Below are 21,621 nucleotides of genomic sequence, written 5' to 3'. Positions count from 1 at the left end.
TTTAAAAGGACAGTCCCTATATTTTTAATTCCAGTTTTCTTGGTGATTTTCTTTAAGGTGGCAACACCGTCTAATGTCATGCATGCATGTAAAAAGTTTTAATTAAGTTAATCATTAATTAATTTGATTATAGTATTTAAGGGGGTAAGAAAAATTAAGTAATTTTAGGTAAAATTAGGTATATTTTTTTAAAGTAGATTTTTCAATATAAATATTTTTCACTAGTTCCTTTAGCTTATCATAGTATTAACAGATTAGCAAACCTTATCAATGACTTATCCAAACTTATCCTACCTATAACAAATATTGTAGTACATAAATCTTAATCAAAATAATCATCAATATCAATATCTGGATCCAACAGTTGGTCCGCTAGTGGTGACAAATCTAACTGATCTAGAATCAAATTCTCACACATCTCTTCTAAATCTGTTTCTCCTATTAATATTGCACCTTGCAATTTTCCATTTTGAAGCACTAGTTTTATATACTCTTTATTAGGTGTCATGCGTAACAAAATTTCATAATCTGTTCCTAAACCTTGTGCATTATACTTCCCCAATAAAATGACTTGATATCCAAACAATGTTGTGCAATGGGTAAAGAGTTCAAAACAAAAATCTTGTAGTACTTCTTCATTTATAATTTTGCCATACATTGCTTTGGCAGCCATCCCTGCCATTTGTCTAGCTTGAGTCCACAGCCTCAGTTGGAACCAATGTGGTGCATGATTCCATGATGCGTGAGCAACATCACCAGCTGCATATACATTTTTGATGGAGGTTTCTTGAAATTCATTTACTGCTAAACCACCATCTGGCCCTTTATCTGGCTCTCTATCCCATGCAAAATTTACAGCTGGTTCAACACCTGTAGCAGATACTACAAAATCACATTCAATAGTTCTACCATTTGATAGCACTACTTCAAGAGGATATTCCTTGCCTGTTGTCTCTTCAACTGAATCAATTTCAACTTTGTACACAATTTCAAGTTCCTGAACACCACAGTCATCTTTTATGCCTTCCAGCTTTCTATACCAATCTGGGCCTAGGGCAGCAGATTTCAAATCTTTATTCAAAGAAACAACTTGATCTTCTTCTGAGAATACATGCCGTCTTAAAACTGTTTTTTGAGGCTGTGATTCCTTATTTCTAAATGTGTTTTGGAAAAACTCAGCTGCTCCAGGATCAAGAAATGTTGCTGATATGTAGTCATCTCTGATTACCCAAACTTTCTGTATTCCCGATGTGGCATGTACTATTTCTGATGCAATACCACCATTACCAACTATAACCATCCTCCGTCCCATTTTCAGTTTTTCCTGGAATTCTTTTACAGATTCAGTATCTCTTATTCCAAGTATTCTTTGACTTTTGTGTGAATCTCTGATTAGTCTAGGTATACCACCAGTGCAAATACACATCACTTTGTAACTTATCTTATCACCTGCATGAGTATAAGCAATTTGTTTTTCAGTGTCAACATTTTTGAGGGAATCAAACACAATCCTTAAATTTGGGTGAATTTTCATCAGGGAACTAGCCTCTGTTTCATTTACATCAAATTTTACTATAGTTTTGGCAAAAAAGCTAACATTGCTTACGTTTTTCACTAGAGAAGAAGCTGTAATTATGGTAAGTGATTCCTCAGGATGTAAAATGGCAAGGGTTTCAACGCAAGTTACACCGGCAATTCCTCCGCCAACAACTAAATAAGTAGAACTGATTTCAGACATTTTCAATTATACAAACTGTAGCAGATATTATAAAATCAGCAGTTGGTGCTCCAGTTAAGATATACACTGATTGTAATGACGCAACAGATTAGTTTAGTATGATTCAGATTGCAATTTAAATCATATTTGTTGCAAATTCTTATTGATTGATTTCACAACAATAACTAAGGTTATGCTATTGCATCAGTGCTACAATTTTAAAATCGAATTAAACATTATTTATTTCTTGATTCATCATTCGTTTGATAATATAATATCAGGATAATAAAATATTTTACTTCAAGTCAATCAAAGCGATTAAAACCCGCAGGAAAGAGCACGGGGGGTTCCAAATATTTTGTACAGTTGACATTTTGACAATTTCATTTACATGCATGACAGATGACAGATGAGTGCTACCAGGCGTAGAAATTAAATCACCCATAAATAAAAAGTTATAAGACAAAGATAGTTTATTTGTAAAACACGAGTATACAGTACAAGATACATAGTTATATCATTATGTTGTTATAATTACAGAACTGCAAATATTTACAATTAAAAAGAAAACTATCCTAAAGTCCATTTCACAAAAGAAGCAGAACCCCGCAGACGCAGCGCTAATGTACATACGTATAAAAATATACAGTTCCACAATTTTCCGCCGGACTTCTTTCGTGAAATGGACTTTAGTACAAAAGCTAAAACTAGTTAAACCTTCAGCCATAGTTTACCCTTATAGTTACTTCGCCCGCTTCGCCCCTTTCGCCTTCAGCTGGGGAGTGGGGAGACCCATTGATCGAATATTTTGACAGTTTCATGCATGACAATGACAGATTCTCTTCCTTAGTTCTGAATTCTGATAACAAAATGAACGGAAGGGAGATTGAAGCGAGTTAATATTTGTTAAAAAACTGTATTGAAATCTCGTTTGAATTACAAGTAAAATAAAACTACAAAATGAATTGTAAAGTTTGCAGTAGGATCATCATTTTCTAATTGAAGCAGTAGCTTCGTGAACTGTAAATTACGAGCAAACGAAAAATATTAGTTGTTTACTTTTTTTGCGTAAATGTTTTCTTAAATTGAGCGAAAATCATGTATAGGTTGATCTCACTTTGTGTAGCACCTTTGTGCGTGGGCGTGTTGTGGTATTGTCCGCCTATATGGAAGTTGGTCTATTTGTTTATTCTTACAATATTCCTAGTGTTGGGAGCTGTAACGTTTACATTTTGGGGTCATGTATCGTTATCTTCTCCACACCAAACCTCCCTATTTTTATTGGAAAGAGTCGAGAAAGAAGTTCGTCAAATCGAGGAGACGTTAAAGGTAAAATTCGTGAAATTATTTTAATTATTTAGATCCAACTAAGAATAAAAATTAATATTTTTTCTTGTATGTAGGAAGACCAGTCTAATTGGCCTCACGCGACCAAGAAGTCGCATTTGCCTGTTATATTTGGGCGCACTGTAGACAGTCAGCTACAGCTTCTAATTGATTATGTGCTGCGAGACTTTGTGGCTCGTTGGCTGAAAGAGCTTTCTCACAAACCTGAGCCAGTGATAGACAAGTTCAAGGAGCATGTGTGGGGTGCAGTGCAGAACTTGTACGAGAGACTTTTACGTGTGGATGCTGAGAAACTGCTGGCCAGTGACATGGTGACTAAGATCACACAGCACTTTGAAAGGATTAGAATTGCCAGGAGTTGTGCGTAAGTAGAAGATTTTGTGTTACTATTGGTTTGTAAAGTTGCTGTTTTAGCATAACGTACCATGTATTACTACAATATTACAGATTAGAACTGAATCAACCTCCTGTGTTTGCTCTGGCCCCGCACCTGATGGCTGCAGACACGGAACTGCACTACTTGAGGCAAATCAGTGAACTGATCATCATGTTCCTTATGCCTCGGTGCTATTCATTGGCCCCTGCCACACACCTCATGAGAGAGATACTGGCTTGCAAAGGTATGTTTCATTAGAAAACTTAAAACTCAACTGAACTAGTAGGATAAACCAAGCTTTCTGCCTATCAGATTAAAAGCTACCCATAACTACATCATGAATGAATGCAATCTTCATTCACAATACTCTGACAAAAAGAGTATGGTACTTTTTAAAAGGCTCAAGCCTTTTAAACACTTTACTCATTTGCAGCTTTTATGAGCGGCGATTTTGTCCTCTATCGTGAAAAATATGAATACTGAAATACAAACGAATTATTTTTATCATTCTAGTTTTACAGCCAGCAATAGATCTTGTCACTGAACCAGACTACATAAACCAGAAGATTATCCAGTATCTTGAGGCTCAAAAAGAGGTTGATGCTATGCATGTACGGACTCATGAGTACGCTAAAACATTTGAGGACTACATCCGTCTAATAAACAGCTGCAATAATGTCGACACACTGAAGCGGTTACGGTGAGTAAACACTTATAATGTTTACTACTTTCACTGACCAATGAACTATATGTGTCAAGGACTACTTTGTTTACAAAGGACTCATAGATCTGATAAAATCTATGGTATCTGATTTGATTGTGTAGTGTCGTAAACTATTTGTCTATTTTGTCACATGTTAAGAGTAATAATGATTTATGTAGTATTCTTGAATACATTATGCTCGTTCATTTAATTAAATCGTTAAAAATGAGTCCAACAACAATAATAATTTTCAGCTAAACTTCCTTATTGATTATTTATCTCTGCATATTCAACTTCATTATACACACGTTTAACATTTAAATAACTCGTGAGCGGCTGGCAGACTATCCCGCCTAAGTAAAAAATCCAAACTAGTTTTCGAATTCTCAATTTTTTGCTAAGTAAAACCAGTATATTTGCTAATGTAGGTATTACATCGTGCAAATACCTTTGTAGTTTTTTCGAAGCTTTTGATTCTCATTCAAAATAGATTTACATATTAAGATAAATAATATCATATAAGTGTCTGCTATCTGAAATTGTTTAAAAATAATGACTACATTACGCAACACTTGAATATGTTACGCTCGATAATTTTTTACTCTTTACTGATGACTTTACATCTTGCAATGCGAATTAAGTCGTATTCACCAATTAAAAAAAATACAATCTGCTATGTAAGTTTTACTTTTAAGAAACACGATTCGGGTCAAATCTCCGCATTCGTCATATGAGATAAAAATAAATCTGTTTCTGATAACGGTTTCCAATAGTGAGAGCTAACCTACTTTATTAGACCGCAGATAGCGTTCATCCGGCTTCTGTAGTAAATAGCTTTATTCTCCATTGCAGTTACGATATCGTCACACAAATAATGCAAGCTACTACTCTACAAAATGTGAAACGAGCAAAAGGCGTCGACATAGAGGTCATAGAAAAAAGCGGTTCGCAGAACGTTAGTCGGCAACAAATTGCTGATGCTAAAAAGCTAAAGAGATATATAAATCAGCTGACTATTGCTAAAGCTGAGTGTGAAACTGCCCTTAGGAAGCTTGGTTGGGATGGCGCGTTTCCGACCGTGGAGTCTGATAGCAAGGTAAAGGTATACTGACGGTATCACACTATTTATTACTCTTACATTATATAAACAATTAAAAATACTTCTGATTAGGATATATATAGCGAATTGCGGTATTCAATGTAATAGAGCCGACGATGATTCATATTTACACCTGACAATGTAAAGGACTTGCTCGCATTCCAACCGCACAACGTAATTATAACAAGCGAGGCTTACGAAATGATGAACAAATTTAAACCTTATTGCCTTAGACATTAAAATCAAATCACCTCATATTTAAGTTTGAGTTTTGTACTGAAATGTTCGTTATTTCCCTTGCAGACTCTTCCCTTACACAAAATAATGGAGAGTGTGACTGGTCGGCGATATCTTGCCATGTTTCTGGAGACGATGTGTTCTCAAGGTCTGGTTGGCTTCTGGATGGCTGTTGAAGAGTTGAGGCACAGCCCCAGGAGTAGCTGGCATCAGCTCGGCGCAGAAATATTTTATACCTACATTAGATCGCCTAGCGCGGAAATTAAAGTTGATAAGGTATGCTTTTGTTTCTTATGACAAAAGATTCTTAATTTAAAATATTGGATTGCGAAATACTGGCACAAAAATACATATGTAATACCTTATTGGTTGATTTTTTTTTGTTGTAATTTTAGGACACTAGAAAAAGAATGGAAGCATTTCTACTAGGAGATAAGGGCCCAGAAGTGTTCTATGAAGTTCAAGATACTGTAGTGGACACCATACAGGAGAAATACTATCATTCTTTCCTTCTGAGCGATCACTATACTGCGTTGATCGCCGAGCTCGCTACTGAAGAGGCTAATAAAGGTATTGAAGATATATTTCAGTTCTCGCTGTTTACTCCCCTTAATTTTGCTTGTCGAACGCAGTTTCAAAATTATGTTTTGAATCTTTTAGAACAAAAGTTTTCCTTTATCCAAGTAGATTAATATATTTGATGTCGATTTTGAATGAGACTTATTTTTTGCTTACACTAAAACTTTCATAACATACTGCAACCGCTTCATAACCATACATGGGTAAAACAAAAAAATAACCTTGCTATCGGTACGTCCAACTTAATTGACCCATTTTTACCTTCATTTGTCCTCTTCTCAGATATAACATCAGACAGATCGCCAATAGAAGACCGACAGCTTTCAAATGAGTCGGTGTCATCAGCGGAAAGCGTGGCCGGCACCATACACCTTACCGAGCACTCCACGTACGCTAGACGAAAGCTCGATGAGTTACAGGAACGACATAATAATAAGATTCAGGTATGTTTTTTTTGTTACTACATAAATTCCTCATCCTTGCCTTTTTCAACTATGTTGATATCGGCTCCAAGTTCAACATTCGTTTGATCAAGAAGTATAGTTGTTAGGTACCTAACTTTTATCGACATTTGTTGTTGGCACAACTCGCAAGTTTAATTCTTAATTAACATTATTATAATATAGTCTATGGACGGCTCTACTTTTAATAACTCTCGGCAGCAATGAACATGGATAACTTTTGTTTCATATTATACCGAAAACAAATGAATTATTCAGTTTATCTTGGACATCTCTATAATTATTAGGTTAATCGATAATTATAACTATCGATATTGTACCCTACAGTATTTTATCGATTTCTTATTTATTCACAAATTGATTTATACCTCATATTTTCTATAGGCATTAGCAGCTCTCCGAGCATCATTGAAACCAGAATCCCCAGCTCTGGCCATGTTAGCGAATGAAGTGGAGAAGTTAGCGGGCGAACAGATGAGGTTGGAGGCGCATCTAGCGAGGACTGACACTTGGGCCGAACATCTCGGGCGGTGGCGGGCTTCCGTGCATAGTGCTGAGGTAAGACAATTTTATAGAAAGTTTTCGCTTATGCTTGTGAAATATTGCTGGATTGATCAACAGGCCAATAAAGTTCGATAAACATAGTATAGGGATTTTTGAATAGTGACGAACACCTTGGAGTATATTGTCCCCATAGATTGTCCCCATTGCATGCAGAACAAAACATTTGGGATTATATTTTTTCATAGAATTTTCTGCATCAAAATATACCATTAAAATAATTTTCTCCCAATTTAGTAGACGGTCTAAAAGCGCCAAATATTATCTTATTACGAATAAAATTTGCTAAACGTCGATTAATATAAGTAGTAGTAGCGTTAGAAAAACTTTTCCTTCAAACTAAAACGAAACTCACCTTTCTGGTTCTAGCCAGCACAAAAGGTGAGGATAGTAGCACACATTGAACAGTACTTTAATTCATATATGTATTTAATACTATTTTATTTTTGTACCAGGTTATAGATGAGTCCAAACCACCCCAGTTTGTCATAGTGGTACATATGGCCGAACAAGAGGCTGCAAATGATGATGACAGACCAGAACAGATTACTACAGGATGGGTGCTTCTCAGGACTTTGAACGAATTTCAGGTATTTTCAGAGCTGTGTTACTGTTTTTGTTATATACTGTGTAATTATGTATGACCGGTATATCGATAAAAAGTAATTGCTATAGATATCCTATTTTTAAATGATATATGTATTTAATATTATATTTTGTGTTCAGGAATTACATCGAAAATTGCGGCCTATGTGTGCAGAATTGAAGAATTTAGAATTACCGACGAATTCGTTTAAGTTTCTATTTGGAAAGAACGACAAGAACTCTCTAGAAAAAGCGAAGATTTTAATACAAAAATATTTAGAAGTAAGTTTTTCACTTATTCAACACTTTTTACTTTTACACTTTATGAAGAAAATGATTACTATTATTTTTCCCTGTACATGAATACAATCGAATCGATTTATTTTCAGTTTGTTTTAGAAGACGACAGACTAAACCAAAGTGAAGCTTTATACACATTCCTTAACCCTAGTTCGGAGTATCTGAAGCAGGGAGACTTACCAAAGAAGAATAAATTTTCATTCTCAACTTTATTTAAGAGGTAATAAGATTTATAATCAACTTCCACGAAGAATGTGGTCCAATTTATTGGTTCAACTAACTTTTCATACCCAAAACAAAAAAAAAAACCCACGTGAATGAAGTAATTCCCCAAGGAAGCTGGCGAAACCACGAATAGAAGCTAACAATCATATTCGCTCCAAAGCATTAGTTTGGGTCTACTAAAACTACTACTTTTATGTGTTGTGTGTGTGTGTGTGTTTTTGTATATCCATATTCTGAACATCGTCATTATTAAGTACCTATTTCTCTTGTTCTAATTACTACAATCTCATTGTAATGTCAACAGTACGAGTAGTGAGGCGACGACTAGATCTTCACAAGAGAAGGAACAGTTCACGCATTTGTCTGCGGATGAAGACGAGATATCACTGTACCTAGATGGTAACGGAGCTGATAACTCTAGCAAAGCTATGACTACCTCTTTGCGTGGTAAGTCATACTTCTTTTTAACTGACTAATTTCGTCAACAGATGTAGCACTTAGGAAGTTGAAATTCTAATTAGGACTTCTGAATTTAGTGAACTTAAATGATAAGCAGGGGTGGTTCCAGCCCTCAAAAAATGTCGTGGTCACATCCATCATATCCACTATGGTTGCAAAATTCACATTTATTAAATTCAGGTAGAGGAGTAGGTACAAAGGGGGGAGTATATAGGAGTACATAAAGGAAGAATGTAGGAGTAGTACATAATTGCGAATATGGGATGTACATAAGTGTGGTATATCTGTACGGGAGTCTATAAGGTGTACATAAGGTTGTATATAGAAGAAGTGCATAAGGAGTAGGGATACCCTAGACCCGGCCTAGCCCTTTAGCAAATGCTTAGTTTGGTTATGGGTTTATCCAGGGCTGCATATAAAGTTATTTATTTTTTAACGTGTTAGGTGCAGGCGCCATAGCGGAGGAACGCGACAGTATAGCGGAGCCGCTGTACGCGTTACTGAGCGAAGTGTTCGACATGCGCGGCGTGTTCCGCTGGCTCAGGAAGACGCTCGTCACCTTCGTGCAGATCACATACGGCAGGACTATTAACAGGTTACTTATATAAATACTAAGATATAGTGTACAAGGCAGAAGTAAGTACGCGACAGTATAGCGGAGCCGCTGTACGCGTTACTGAGCGAAGTGTTCGACATGCGCGGCGTGTTCCGCTGGCTCAGGAAGACGCTCGTCACCTTCGTGCAGATCACATACGGCAGGACTATTAACAGGTTACTTATATAAATACTAAGATATAGTGTACAAGGCAGAAGTAAGTACGCGACAGTATAGCGGAGCCGCTGTACGCGTTACTGAGCGAAGTGTTCGACATGCGCGGCGTGTTCCGCTGGCTCAGGAAGACGCTCGTCACCTTCGTGCAGATCACATACGGCAGGACTATTAACAGGTTACTTATATAAATACTAAGATATAGTGTACAAGGCAGAAGTAAGTACGCGACAGTATAGCGTAACAGGTTAAATAAATAATGAAGTAGTGCATTAATATCGATAAACATATACACAACACTAGGTTAGTGCTGTAATTTTAGGTAGATGGTCTTATTTGCTGTTTAAAATTAAATGTGATAAGCACCAGCAACTTGATTTAATTAAACCATAAGCTACTACTACTTTATTGGAACTTATTGATCATATCGATAGTAGAATATCGATTTAAAAGTGTCTTTGAATATTAATTGCGATATCGATTTTTATAAACTCACCTCATGAGACATGATTTTTACTCCGGTGTAATATTTCAGGCAAATCAAAGAGACAGTGACGTGGCTGTTCTCTGAACAAATGTTGCACTACTACATAAGTGTGGTGCTGAAGTCATGGTGGCCGGGCGGGACCCTGTCGGAGAACACCTCTAATAGGAACTTTCAAGATAAAGGTGAGGATTGTTTATATTATGGACCACGGCGTCTGTTTTTTTTTTTTGTTATTTGTAAGTTTTTGTTGTAACTCTGAAAGGAAGGTATTGTCTTTTTTTTAATTTGTGCGTTGTCTTTTTTATTTTTCTTTCGTTGCTTTTGGGAGTAAAAATACGTAACACAAAATATCTCGAGGGCGTCCGTTTTCGATCGGTTCGACCGCTGAACGCGGTCTCGTCGTGGCTGACCGATGAAACAAACCGCCTAGAGGCTAACCGCTGGCGCGTAAGCGCTATGGTATATTGAACCGCAATGATCGGGCAGGCGTAACATCACGCACGATATTTTCCAGATCTGAAATGCATTCTTTTAGTTTTCTTGTGAGAATATTTTAGGCTTTCACAGATGTAGGTTTAATTAGAGTTTGGAAATGATATTGAATCCTGTATGTTTATATCTTAGAGCACACGCGCACGCTAGCGCTGCAGCAGCTGAGCGAGAGCGTGCTGGACGCGCTGTCGTCGCTGGTGGGCGCGCAGGCGGCGGCGCGCGGCGCGCACAAGCTCTTCTACACGCTGCAGAACACCACGCACAACAAGCAGCTCTTCTATGTAAGTGTTACATCACAGAGCACACGCGCACGCTAGCGCTGCAGCAGCTGAGCGAGAGCGTGCTGGACGCGCTGTCGTCGCTGGTGGGCGCGCAGGCGGCGGCGCGCGGCGCGCACAAGCTCTTCTACACGCTGCAGAACACCACGCACAACAAGCAGCTCTTCTATGTAAGTGTTACATCACAGAGCACACGCGCACGCTAGCGCTGCAGCAGCTGAGCGAGCGTGCTGGACGCGCTGTCGTCGCTGGTGGGCGCGCAGCGGCGGCGCGCGGCGCGCAAGCTCTTCTGCTGAACACCACGCACAACAAGCAGCTCTTCTATGTAAGTGTTACATCACAGAGCACACGCGCACGCTAGCGCTGCAGCAGCTGAGCGAGAGCGTGCTGGACGCGCTGTCGTCGCTGGTGGGCGCGCAGGCGGCGGCGCGCGGCGCGCACAAGCTCTTCTACACGCTGCAGAACACCACGCACAACAAGCAGCTCTTCTATGTAAGTGTTACATCACAGAGCACACGCTAGCGCTGCAGCAGCTGAGCGAGCGTGCTGGACGCGCTGTCGTCGCTGGTGGGCGCGCAGGCGGCGGCGCGCGGCGCGCACAAGCTCTTCTACACGCTGCAGAACACCACGCACAACAAGCAGCTCTTCTATGTAAGTGTTACATCACAGAGCACACGCGCACGCTAGCGCTGCAGCAGCTGAGCGAGAGCGTGCTGGACGCGCTGTCGTCGCTGGTGGGCGCGCAGGCGGCGGCGCGCGGCGCGCACAAGCTCTTCTACACGCTGCAGAACACCACGCACAACAAGCAGCTCTTCTATGTAAGTGTTAAATCGTATAAGTTCTTCTAATTTTCTTGTGACCAATTCATTTTGGGTCTAGCAATATGTTTCCTCTTCTATTCCTTTCTGCCAGCCGATATATTCATTCCATCTCCTCTTTTTCTTCGTCTAAGTCTAGCTTCTTTATGCATCCTCATACACAGTTAACAAACTTTACCATACATAGGTCTACACCAAACACTTTTTTGCTGTTGCCATCACATAGATGGTCACTCATCGGAGTATAGTTATCGGCACGAATCTTGAACTCTGACCTTCACCTGCGCAGAATAAATTTGTTGGGTCCCTTTTGTGCTATGAAGTGGTAAGTGGTAATTGGCTCGCAGGGCATCGCGTCATAGCCGTCACTCGGGATTGGTTCTTTGTAAATAAATCACTTCTGCGCAGATGTAGGTCAGAGCTCAAGATTCGTGCCGATAACTATACTGATCCAAACGTAACCTTACCCTATCGACCCGTGACACTGTTATTTACCCGTGAACCTCTTTAAAGAGCCTCAACCCTTCATTATGAGTGAAGACTAAAAATAAACAGTTATCGTTAAAAAACAAATGAGAGCACGACGCAATGACACAAATGCGTTTTTTATTTAGCGCACTGAAAATGAAAGACTTGCTCCAAAATGCAGTTGTTGATGTTTTTTTTAGCTGAACTAGTTACGTTAACATACAGTGCGTAATCTGTATGCATGCAATTTGCAATGATTTTCTTACGTACTTACCATGCAAAATTTTTGTACCTACTAACATTTTGAGTAAGATCAATCTTCATAAGTGTCAGACTACAAAGGTATCATATTTTTAGAGAGACAGGTATCACTCTAGAGTGACCGACTTAAATAAGATCTTTTGGCAACTTCACATGCATCCCGTGTCGCTTTCGCTGTTCTAAATATTTTTTTTAGATTTTAGTATTTATGATTTTCTAGCCTAGCCTTCGAAAATATTGCTGGAGTTTTTTGCCTTTCCTATTTTCTTTTAGTCACTTAGTACGATCGTTTAGTTATGAGGTCCAGTGTTTATTATTTTTATTGATGAGGGTTGAAACAGAAACTGCCTTTCGTTGACATCATTTTTTTAATGTCGCTTAGAAACTATTTAGACAGCATTGTTGAAATGAATACACGACACAAACTTATCAAAACAAAAATTTTTGAAAGAACCTCTTGGACATTAGATTGGGGACGGCCCATAATAGCAGGGAAGACAGATGATTAAAAGAACTCCAGGAACACTTGAGCGGTGCAAACTACATACTTAAAAATAAATGCATATCTTTTGTTACACCCAGTAGTTTCATCAATTTTATTTTTCCGCATACAAATCCAATCTATTCCAATTTATCTTTAGAATTAGCATAAGATCGTATCAAGGAATATATTCCGATACCCGTAACAACTACACATGATATTGGTCCTAAAGCATACACAGACATAGCTATAACTAACATTATCATACCTATGATTACTATGTATAATCTGGGACTGATCACTGGTACATTTTCTGTTAGGGGACTTAATGAAGATGTATTTCCATTACTTAGAGGCGCAGTTGATATTCTGTCTGTTGTTAGACTTGTTCTGACTTCTTTTGTTGTGTCTGATGCTTCTTCTGATGTCAAAATGTCAGGATTGATTACAGATATTCTTTGTGAAGTCGAGTTGGCAACGCTAATTCCTTCTGGAGTCGGACATACGCCTGATATCGACAAAAGTCCAGGAGTAGCGCTCACGTGCGTCACAGTCTGAAAATATAAACGATCAGGATTAGATTGTGTAGACTGCAACTTCGTATAAACTGAGTTTTCTTCACTTCAGATAATAAAATAGAGAATTCGATCAACAGAATTTTATTACAGGTTTAGTGTTTAAGATGCAATACTTACGCTGTATGAGATAATATCTGGATTGTTGATGTATAAAATCTTCTCTCCAAGTACACTTTCTGGAAAACATAAATGTATGCAAGTGAATTGAAAAACATAATCATAGTCTTGACCTCGGTCAGCCTAAAGGCGGAAATACTGTCAATGAAGGGCTTATCATTGATGTCAAATTATCGATAAAGTAATTAAGGACATTTAGACAAGCATCAAACAAAATCTGGCCAGTTAAAGAAAACAAATTAAAGTACCTAAGTTTTAGAATAAGGCTGGCCTAAACTGGTCTTACCACTGCATCCAACGCCGATACTATTAAGTTCATCCAACTCCCCTTTTCTTATGACAATAGTGCTGTAATCTTCGCTGTATCGATACATTTCGTTGGCTAATACCGTCGTGAAGTCTTCCTTGGTTTGCTCGCTTGTTATGAACCTTCGTTGTATCTCGTTGAGGAACAGAAATGCTCTGGATCGCTGGCATAGCTGTATATTGAAAGTATGCAGATTGAATAACATGTAGGTATAGATAGTTCAACTCAGATTTGCGCGCGGCCCTATGTGTGCGTCGGCTTGTAAATATACAACTTTCATTCGTGTGACAGTGACGTCGTCCGAGCATGACGTGTTCTTATCACTTTTTCTTATGGGTACAGTCGTTTACGAAAATACTAGTTATTCGCGGAGAAATTATTAAGGAGTCAGATAAAGCGTTTCAAAAAATAAAACGACATTCAAAGCTTTTTATTATTAAATATAGTTTTTCATTATTTTTTCATACGTCTTTTCAAATTGACATTGACAGTATCTAAGAATTGAATACTCCTTAAGTACATATTTTCTAGCTCGGGGTACGTGGACAATAAATAAAAGTGTGGACTAAAAATGTAAAAAGAGGTATAATCTCGTATAATAATGTAAACAAAATGTGTGGGGAATTTTAAAAAGTTATATTGCTTCGCATAATGTCGACCAAAATAACAAAATAATGAAACTCATAAATGAACGTTTAATTCAAATTCATGAAGGGATGTGGCGTAATACTTGTCGACATGTAGAAAAGAAAAAAGAAGAATACTATAGACATTTTGACATTGGAGTCAGAATTTATAATTCTCCTTGGAGAGTAGCGAATCCGAAAATTCATCATTTGATTTTTCAAATAGCGATTCATAATCATTATAAATAAATAAACATTAAATTACGTAATAACTGTTTTTCTTTAAACCCCCGTATACAACCCCTAAATAACTGTATTGTACCCGACTGTACCTCTTGTCACGCACACAAAGTTACTGTATATGTACAAGGGTTACCCACACATAAGGCCGCGCGCACAACTGAGTTGAACTTACTATACCCCCTTTTTATACTATATTAATGAACATGATGGATGAACTTAATGTCGATATTTTTTGGGTGGTTAAGAAGGTCGAATATAGATTACGATATCCGTCGGTTACAATCAATTTATTTTCTGTCAACAAGGAATTCCTCTCAATCACATATTAAGTGGTCTCCGTATTACCGGTAGTTACAAAAGCATATCCTACTAATTAGTAATCTGTGAACATGACCCGCACAAGATTCGCTCGGCCGAGCCTGTAATCGACAGCTGTCTCATAGATCAACCATATCCTAGTACTACTGCGAATGACAAGTGACAAGACAATAACAAATATTTGGCACTAGCCCACTGCACGGGTTGTTGTCCCTACTAATTAATATTGTCTAAACTGTTACTAATTACTTTGGTGTCTTATGCGATGTATCAATTTTGATTTTCTTAGAGAGCCTAGTATTTTTTTTTTCAATCTTTTTCATGGTACGATACGCTCATTATCTCATACCCAACAAACAAGCTACTCTTATAAAATTATACGTTTAAGGTCTAATTTCTTATAGTTGCTTTAAAATCGCTTTCATTATGTCAATGTTCCTTATTATGGCACAATATAAGAAGATTTGGCTAATATTACCTTTACTCTTATAATTTGGTTGGGTTAACCATAACAAGTCCAAATTACATGATTATAATAAGGATTGAAAATGTGTTATTCTCATAAGCGCATTTACAATGCTTTTAAGCCTTATAATATTCAAAACCTTATAAAAGCTTTTCATTTGGCTAACTGTTCTTATAATAGTAATGCATAAGCTAACTATGATACTTTTAAACTCATAGGAGCATTTCATAAGATGTCTACCCAACAAACAATATTCTGCATTTTATATGGTCTTTACAAGAATGAACGCAATCCATAATCACTTACATAGTCATTAAAAAGGTCTTATTCTCTAGATGGTCATATTAAAGTATTCTTATACCACTTCTACTGCTACGAGTATAATATTACAAAATGACAACCCGATACCAACAAATCACTTGAGGGTTCCGTCAATGATTTTATGGAATATGACAATGAAGTAAAAAAGGAAATCAGTCAAGAAGAATATAACGTTAGTGGTAGTGAAGAAGACATAAATTTTCAACTAAATTTGAGTTGAATAAGATGAATATCTATGATATATTAAAAATATTACAGTATTAAATGGATGATCTATTAAAAATATTACAATCTTTTTGTTAATCTATATATTAAAATATCTATTTATTTACACTTACCTAGTAATAATTATTTTTCATTGCTAGGTATTGAATTTTTTGATTACTATTGAGAAATGTGTAATAAAATTATGGATTACAATATTCACATTCATCTTCAATAAAGATCATAAATCAAATACTCTTTACAATTTGACAAAACAAGAAAGTGAATAGTAGCAAAACTTCTATTTTTTCCACCAATCACAAAGTGTGAAGGTATGTTTGACAAAGTCTGATATTTGCAATGAAAACATTTTCTTCGTACGATAAAATGTGTCAAATTCTATGGCCATCTCTTGTTTTGGACAGTCAGATCTTCTCTTCTTTTTAAAAATTTGGCAACGTCCGTAAATACGACCATTGTAATAATATCTAAAATGTAATATAGCTAATATTAATACAGCTACGGAATGATGAAAGGAACCCTAACGATAGATAAAATGGCGATAGCAGATGGAATAAATGTTGCCATTACAGAGCTTATAATCTTATAGATTTCTAATAGACGTTGTGAGAATGATATTACCCTTGTAAAAGCGTTATAAAAAACATGCCTTAATAATTATTCACATTTTTACGTCAAAACTACTCAAATTCAAGGGCGCGTTGATATAATTACACTTTTGTACCACATTTTATCATACGTTTGAATTCCCACACAGTTTTCTCAATAAACAAGCACAATATACTCTCGAATTCAGGTACACAAAAAAAATGAAATTAATCATGGTTCTTGTTTTCTTTAAAATACTCGTTGACGCTGCCAAACTGTGAAAAATCACTCAACAAAACACTTGTTGCAGAATCTCAAACACTGATTTTAAGGCGAATAGTTTTACTCCCTTGTTGCTCGCCATTATAAAACATGTATAAGGTTGGTTGGCTTTTTAAGAGCAAATCCTTTTGCTTTTATTAGTTTGGCTCCCTTATCGCTTGCTATAATAAAGTACATATAAGAAAAAGAAGCTGACAATAAAGCAAATATAAGGGGGGTTTGAGGTTATTGTTCTTGTAATTTGTGCCCAAACGCACACTTATTAGCGTTAATACGGCTCTTATAAGAAATTTATTTTTGGCATTTTTAGCCACTATGAGAGGATTTTTTGTTTGTTGGGTAGAATATGAGACGATCATGGGTGAGTTCGGAGTAAGAAGTGTACTGGATAAGATTGGTCTAAATGGAAGAGGGCTCGTTTATTACCAATAAAATTTTATACAAGATTGGTAAAGCAGAATGTTTAAACTATCTTACATACATGCACCTGCGTGTGTATGTATGTAAACACATGTTTATGGCATATAAATGTTTCTGTTCTATTCTACAGTTTCAACAATCCTACATTAGTTTGGTTGTCATAAACAGAAGAAAATATTTTCACCATACGGTATTTATTTTAGGAAGGTCGTGAACCAACGCGATGAATGAATATAAACAGAAATAGCTTTTTTCTATAAAAATAAATAACTGAAGCAAATAACCATTAAATGGCTTCGAAAAAGAAATAAGTATTGATAAATTACAGAAATTATATGTGAAATCGAGATTTCTGTTACGAAAATAGAGCTGCGTTTAAATAGAGTATGTCTATAATATTATGAGTGGGTGTTTGCTGACAAACAACATTAATAAAAATGTACGGACGTATTACTGATCTTATGAATTCAAACTTATTCGAAAATATTGTTGACTTTTATTGATTATTCCGCTTGTCAAAATAATCAGTGTTTAAATTACGGTACATAATTCACAGATGTTTGTCAGATGCACGTACCTGAATCTTTTTCCCGCAATCCAAAAAAAAAAAATTAAACAACAAAACTTAAAATCGAACAAAGACATTGTATAATATTCGGAGTTTAAAAATCCAATCATTTCAAGATATTGTTCTAAACTAAATGGTTTATTCTTATCATGCCACAGTTTAAGCATTCCAGCATTTTTGCTGCTGAAGCCCATTTAATCATCAAGCAAGTAATAATAGGTAATCGGTACTAACCTTATCTGTTATGCAGAAATACAGATAATTATCTTCAGCAATGTAATGCAGTAGATATACTCCATGTGAGTATGTCATCTTATTGTTGCAAGGCGGCAACTTAGAGAGCACACACTCAGCTATCTCCGTAAAGTTGCCATCGCAGGACGCAAAGTTCGCAACTATGTTCCTGTCATAACTCACTGCACTGAATACTATAGGCATTTCTACTGATATAAATGTTAATAGACACGTTAAATAAAGAACGTATTTCACTGTTCATAAGTCACATATAAAATTCGGATTTAATATTTCGTAAAACAAAGCGGTAAGATTAACCGCAACAAGCTTGCAAACCGCGACTGATAATACTGGCATAAACTCCACAGTCCGACGCGAAACGCCTCCGTATCATACAAATACCGCGCGATCTAAAATTATTGGCGTGTCATTATGTAGCTAAATGTGCGCCTTCCACGCTAAAAATGTCGCCGCTTGTAGTTGATATATGTGAAATGACGCGACAAGTGTGCGGAAGACGTGGTGACCGCGTGTAGCCCGTCCACAACGGACTTTTATGTATGTTTGAACATTTCTTTCGCCAAATTAAGGTTGAAAGAATTGTTTATTGGTGTAAAGAGATGTTTTGTTCATATTTTTTTAAACTTATTTCGGACTAATTTCATCTCTTTGCCAGACAAATCTTTCAGCCTCACAATCTATACTAATATTATAAAGCTGAAGAGTTTGTTTGTTTGTTTGAACGCGCTAATCTCCGAAACTACTGGTCCGATTTGAAAAATTCTTTCAGTGTTAGATAGCCCATTTATCGAGGAAGTCTATAGGCTACTTTTATCCGGGTTCACGCAGAGGTCCCTACGGGTTGCGGGTGAAACCGCTGGCAGAAGCTAGTATTTAATATATTGTTTTTCTTTTTCGTTTCAGGAGCTGTTCGAACTGGTACTTCTAGAAGTGTTCCCTGAGCTCAAACGCTATCAATAACTCTGTAGGTAAGACTAGCCATGACAATAGATGTATCAAAGTGTAGTTATAATCTTACAGGGATCATATCCAAAGGAGACCCACACCGAAAATATACGATATTTTACTCTTCAAGAGGCATTCCTTTAACTTTGAATAAGTCTTTACCATGTTGGATACTTCGAAATGACTGCACATATCTTTTTTAAACGTATATCACCATTTTTGAAACCTCGATTCCAATTTTAAACTTTACAGATCTGAAAATGTTGCTCTTAATATTATACATTTTATGTAACAACGTTATTTGAAGGACATATAAAAACATGGCCAAAAGTGACTCTCAAAATGGAACTTTTTTATTATCTTTCAAAAATGTTGCCTCTTTAATGTTGTTGCATGTTAAACAATACAGTTTTGTAATTAATCATGAATTGCCAGTCTTTATGGTCATTTAGAGGTAGATCAATGTCTTACGTATTGGGATAGTAACTGTAAGTTTAGTAGATAGAAATAATGTATTGATCTCATGTTTTTTCCATATACCTCGATTAACGTAAAGATAACATAGCGCTACTGTATCCCTCTTATTTCATAACTATTTATACTTTCTGCTTAATACATCAACAGCTTTCGAATGACCAGTGACGTCTGAGGAAAGAATTTCAGTTTTAACCTGCCTAACATATACTCGGATTTATTTATAAAATTGTAGTTTAGTCTACATTAATTAAGCTTACTGCTAATTGCTAATTTATGATGATAAATGTAAAAAAGTTTATATTTTTGTGAATGTTACGTTGTTTATTAGTGTTGTGCCAAAGAATGCACGTCTAACGCGGTAATATAAGTTCATGCATCGAACTATAAATGTCTACTTAAATAAACTTATGTCGATGTTTCAAATCTGTATCTTTAAAACGTATTTTATGTACCTGAATCTTGGGTCGCTGAATTTTCTTAATATACCCAGTACAGGTACTTGGGTGATCAATTCAAAAACAACTTTTTTACATTATGTACATAATGCCATTTTTTTAGAAGTATATTTATGAAAATATCACATAATTGCCATATTGTATTCCATGTTTATGGGCATTCCTTTTAGAACTTATTTTTTCAGCGACTTGGTTGGATTACCATTCCCTGTGTTGTGCATTCCATTATGTGTGAAAAAAAACTTTATATTGGTTGTGGTGTTGTAACAAACATAATTAGTTAAATTCAGGTTTCGTTAGGTACTACTATTCACGTGTTCGATAGGGAATCACATTGAAAACGTCAATAAATGCCGTCATTTTAGAATTCTACGTGATGATCTAGTTTTTCCAATATTTCTTTTTTCAAATATTGATACAGAAAATCTTAAAAATTACTATGTTTTAATTTGTGTCAGGTTCATGGATCTGAAATTTCTAAGTGTGTTTTCAAGGTTGTTTGTTTTCTTTAGCTTCCCTTACATATTTATGGAGCTTTGAAAACCTCCCACTCTTCTAGTCCTACGTTATTTTTTATTTAAATTCCAATGTACGTAATCCCAAGTGACATAAATGTAGATAGATTTAAAATTATTAGTATAGATATTAGCAGTTTAAAACTGATTTTGTGCTAGCATTATATTTTCCAACGCATAGCATAAACTATTTGTTACACACTTGCCGTAGGTTTTCTACTATTAAATTTATACGTTTACTAATACTATTACTACCCTTCTTCGGCAGTTGGGTACAAACAGGTCTAAGATTTTATACGTTTACTACGTCAATTCCAGATTTTTTTGTCTTTGAATAATGATGTATGTATGTTGGTATTTGTACTTTTACATTCTGAATGTCAGTGCTAAAGGTTTGATTATTTGCTTGAAAATGCGTATAAAAGTGTGACCATAAAGTATTTAAAAAGTTGTAAGATTATATCGAATGACAAAAATAATTATGAATTTATTGGTAAGTGATATGAGTAGGTCTTATTAATTTGTAAATATTAATTCATGACAAAAAATAATTTTAATTATCGAATTATGTTACCAAAAATATTTTAGGATAGATAAATTGAAAGTTTGAATTAAATAGATGTGACTTAAAATCACATTAATAAGTGTTGTTCAAAACTTGCTTATTTTATTTGCCATGACATTAATTAATTTAATTATTATCTATGATAAACTAATTTATATTTTAGCGTTTTTTTTTAATAATGTACCTACTTCATGTAAAGTATTATGTAAAACTGTCTATTTTTAATACCTTTTTATGTGGAGAACTTTGTTTATCTGACGTCACCCTTTTGAACTGTCACTGTTTTGCCGATGTCATAATGTTGCTAGCTTGTCACCTTTTGTGACACTTCCCAAACTTACCTAATGTGACATCAGACAAACAAGGTTCTTCTGTAACCTGTGAACCTATTGTCTATATCTATTAAGTGTTATATTTCATGTTGTTAACTAAGTGTAACGACGAGTATGTATGTAACTGTACTGTTAATATGAAATAAACTAGTACATGTATTTTATATTATCTATTTTATTATCGCTCAATTTGCGTTAGAAATTCCCCTATTTTTTTTTTCTTAAAAATAGTTTGTCGTACGTACGTAATAAAGTTATTAAGCGTAGGTTTGCATGCAGGTATAGTAAATAAAAAACACATTATTGGGATAATTT

At 35.9% G+C, this 21,621-nt stretch overlaps 3 protein-coding genes and 1 long non-coding RNA gene across 7 annotated transcripts; 2 read left to right on the top strand and 2 right to left on the bottom strand.

Moving 5' to 3' along the window:
• Nucleotides 1-179: 179 nt before the first annotated feature.
• LOC110378441 (pyridine nucleotide-disulfide oxidoreductase domain-containing protein 1) lies at nt 180-2,088 on the bottom strand. The gene has a single exon (XM_021337692.3). It carries the CDS (start codon nt 1,736-1,738, stop codon nt 323-325), a length of 1,416 nt encoding a protein of 471 aa, XP_021193367.3. The 5' UTR covers nt 1,739-2,088; the 3' UTR covers nt 180-322.
• Nucleotides 2,089-2,530: 442 nt separating this feature from the next.
• LOC110378437 (sorting nexin-25) lies at nt 2,531-10,884 on the top strand. 4 transcript variants are annotated; one of them, XM_064036488.1, is made up of 16 exons: nt 2,531-3,046; nt 3,121-3,428; nt 3,512-3,684; nt 3,954-4,140; nt 4,996-5,239; nt 5,546-5,755; nt 5,875-6,049; nt 6,341-6,501; nt 6,904-7,077; nt 7,536-7,670; nt 7,807-7,947; nt 8,055-8,185; nt 8,495-8,637; nt 9,094-9,244; nt 9,954-10,087; nt 10,530-10,884. In XM_064036488.1, exons 1-16 carry the CDS (start codon nt 2,816-2,818, stop codon nt 10,712-10,714), a joined length of 2,883 nt encoding a protein of 960 aa, XP_063892558.1. In that variant the 5' UTR covers nt 2,531-2,815; the 3' UTR covers nt 10,715-10,884. The 4 variants fall into 4 exon arrangements, with proteins under 4 accessions (XP_063892558.1, XP_063892556.1, XP_063892555.1 ...); XM_064036486.1 differs by lacking the exons at nt 9,954-10,087; nt 10,530-10,884 and adding an exon at nt 7,450-7,461 and having other exon boundaries at nt 9,094-9,407; XM_064036485.1 differs by lacking the exons at nt 9,954-10,087; nt 10,530-10,884 and adding an exon at nt 7,450-7,461 and having other exon boundaries at nt 4,996-5,245; nt 9,094-9,407.
• Nucleotides 10,885-11,226: 342 nt separating this feature from the next.
• On the top strand, nt 11,227-21,470 carry LOC135117374 (uncharacterized). The gene is made up of 2 exons (XR_010276859.1): nt 11,227-11,493; nt 18,921-21,470. It is a non-coding gene; the product is annotated as an uncharacterized LOC135117374 (long non-coding RNA).
• Nucleotides 12,788-18,661, bottom strand: LOC110378436 (vesicle-associated membrane protein 7). The gene is made up of 4 exons (XM_021337686.3): nt 17,997-18,661; nt 13,685-13,877; nt 13,399-13,457; nt 12,788-13,257 (listed from the first exon to the last, which is right to left on the bottom strand). Exons 1-4 carry the CDS (start codon nt 18,198-18,200, stop codon nt 12,844-12,846), a joined length of 870 nt encoding a protein of 289 aa, XP_021193361.3. The 5' UTR covers nt 18,201-18,661; the 3' UTR covers nt 12,788-12,843.
• Nucleotides 21,471-21,621: the final 151 nt, after the last annotated feature.

Source organism: Helicoverpa armigera, chromosome 10 (assembly GCF_030705265.1).
Source record: "Helicoverpa armigera isolate CAAS_96S chromosome 10, ASM3070526v1, whole genome shotgun sequence".
NCBI classification, from domain to species: Eukaryota; Metazoa; Arthropoda; class Insecta; order Lepidoptera; family Noctuidae; genus Helicoverpa; species Helicoverpa armigera.
The sequence above is the reverse complement of the archived record's forward strand: the minus strand, read 5'-3'. Positions and strand labels throughout refer to the sequence as shown.

What these genes read in the sequence shown, in the direction of transcription:
- LOC110378436 (XM_021337686.3), bottom strand. Translation starts at nt 18,200, where the DNA reads ATGCCTATAGTATTCAGTGCAGTGAGTTATGACAGGAACATAGTTGCG. An exon ending in ATTTCTGCATAACAGATAAG is followed by an intron (nt 13,878 to 17,996) that starts GTTAGTACCGAT and finishes TTCAATATACAG; the next exon opens with CTATGCCAGCGATCCAGAGC. An exon ending in CAGATATTATCTCATACAGC is followed by an intron (nt 13,258 to 13,398) that starts GTAAGTATTGCA and finishes TTATATTTTCAG; the next exon opens with ACTGTGACGCACGTGAGCGC.
- LOC110378437 (XM_064036488.1), top strand. Translation starts at nt 2,816, where the DNA reads ATGTATAGGTTGATCTCACTTTGTGTAGCACCTTTGTGCGTGGGCGTG. An exon ending in TTCTCAACTTTATTTAAGAG is followed by an intron (nt 8,186 to 8,494) that starts GTAATAAGATTT and finishes TAATGTCAACAG; the next exon opens with TACGAGTAGTGAGGCGACGA. An exon ending in TAGGAACTTTCAAGATAAAG is followed by an intron (nt 10,088 to 10,529) that starts GTGAGGATTGTT and finishes TTTATATCTTAG; the next exon opens with AGCACACGCGCACGCTAGCG.
- LOC110378441 (XM_021337692.3), bottom strand. Translation starts at nt 1,738, where the DNA reads ATGTCTGAAATCAGTTCTACTTATTTAGTTGTTGGCGGAGGAATTGCC.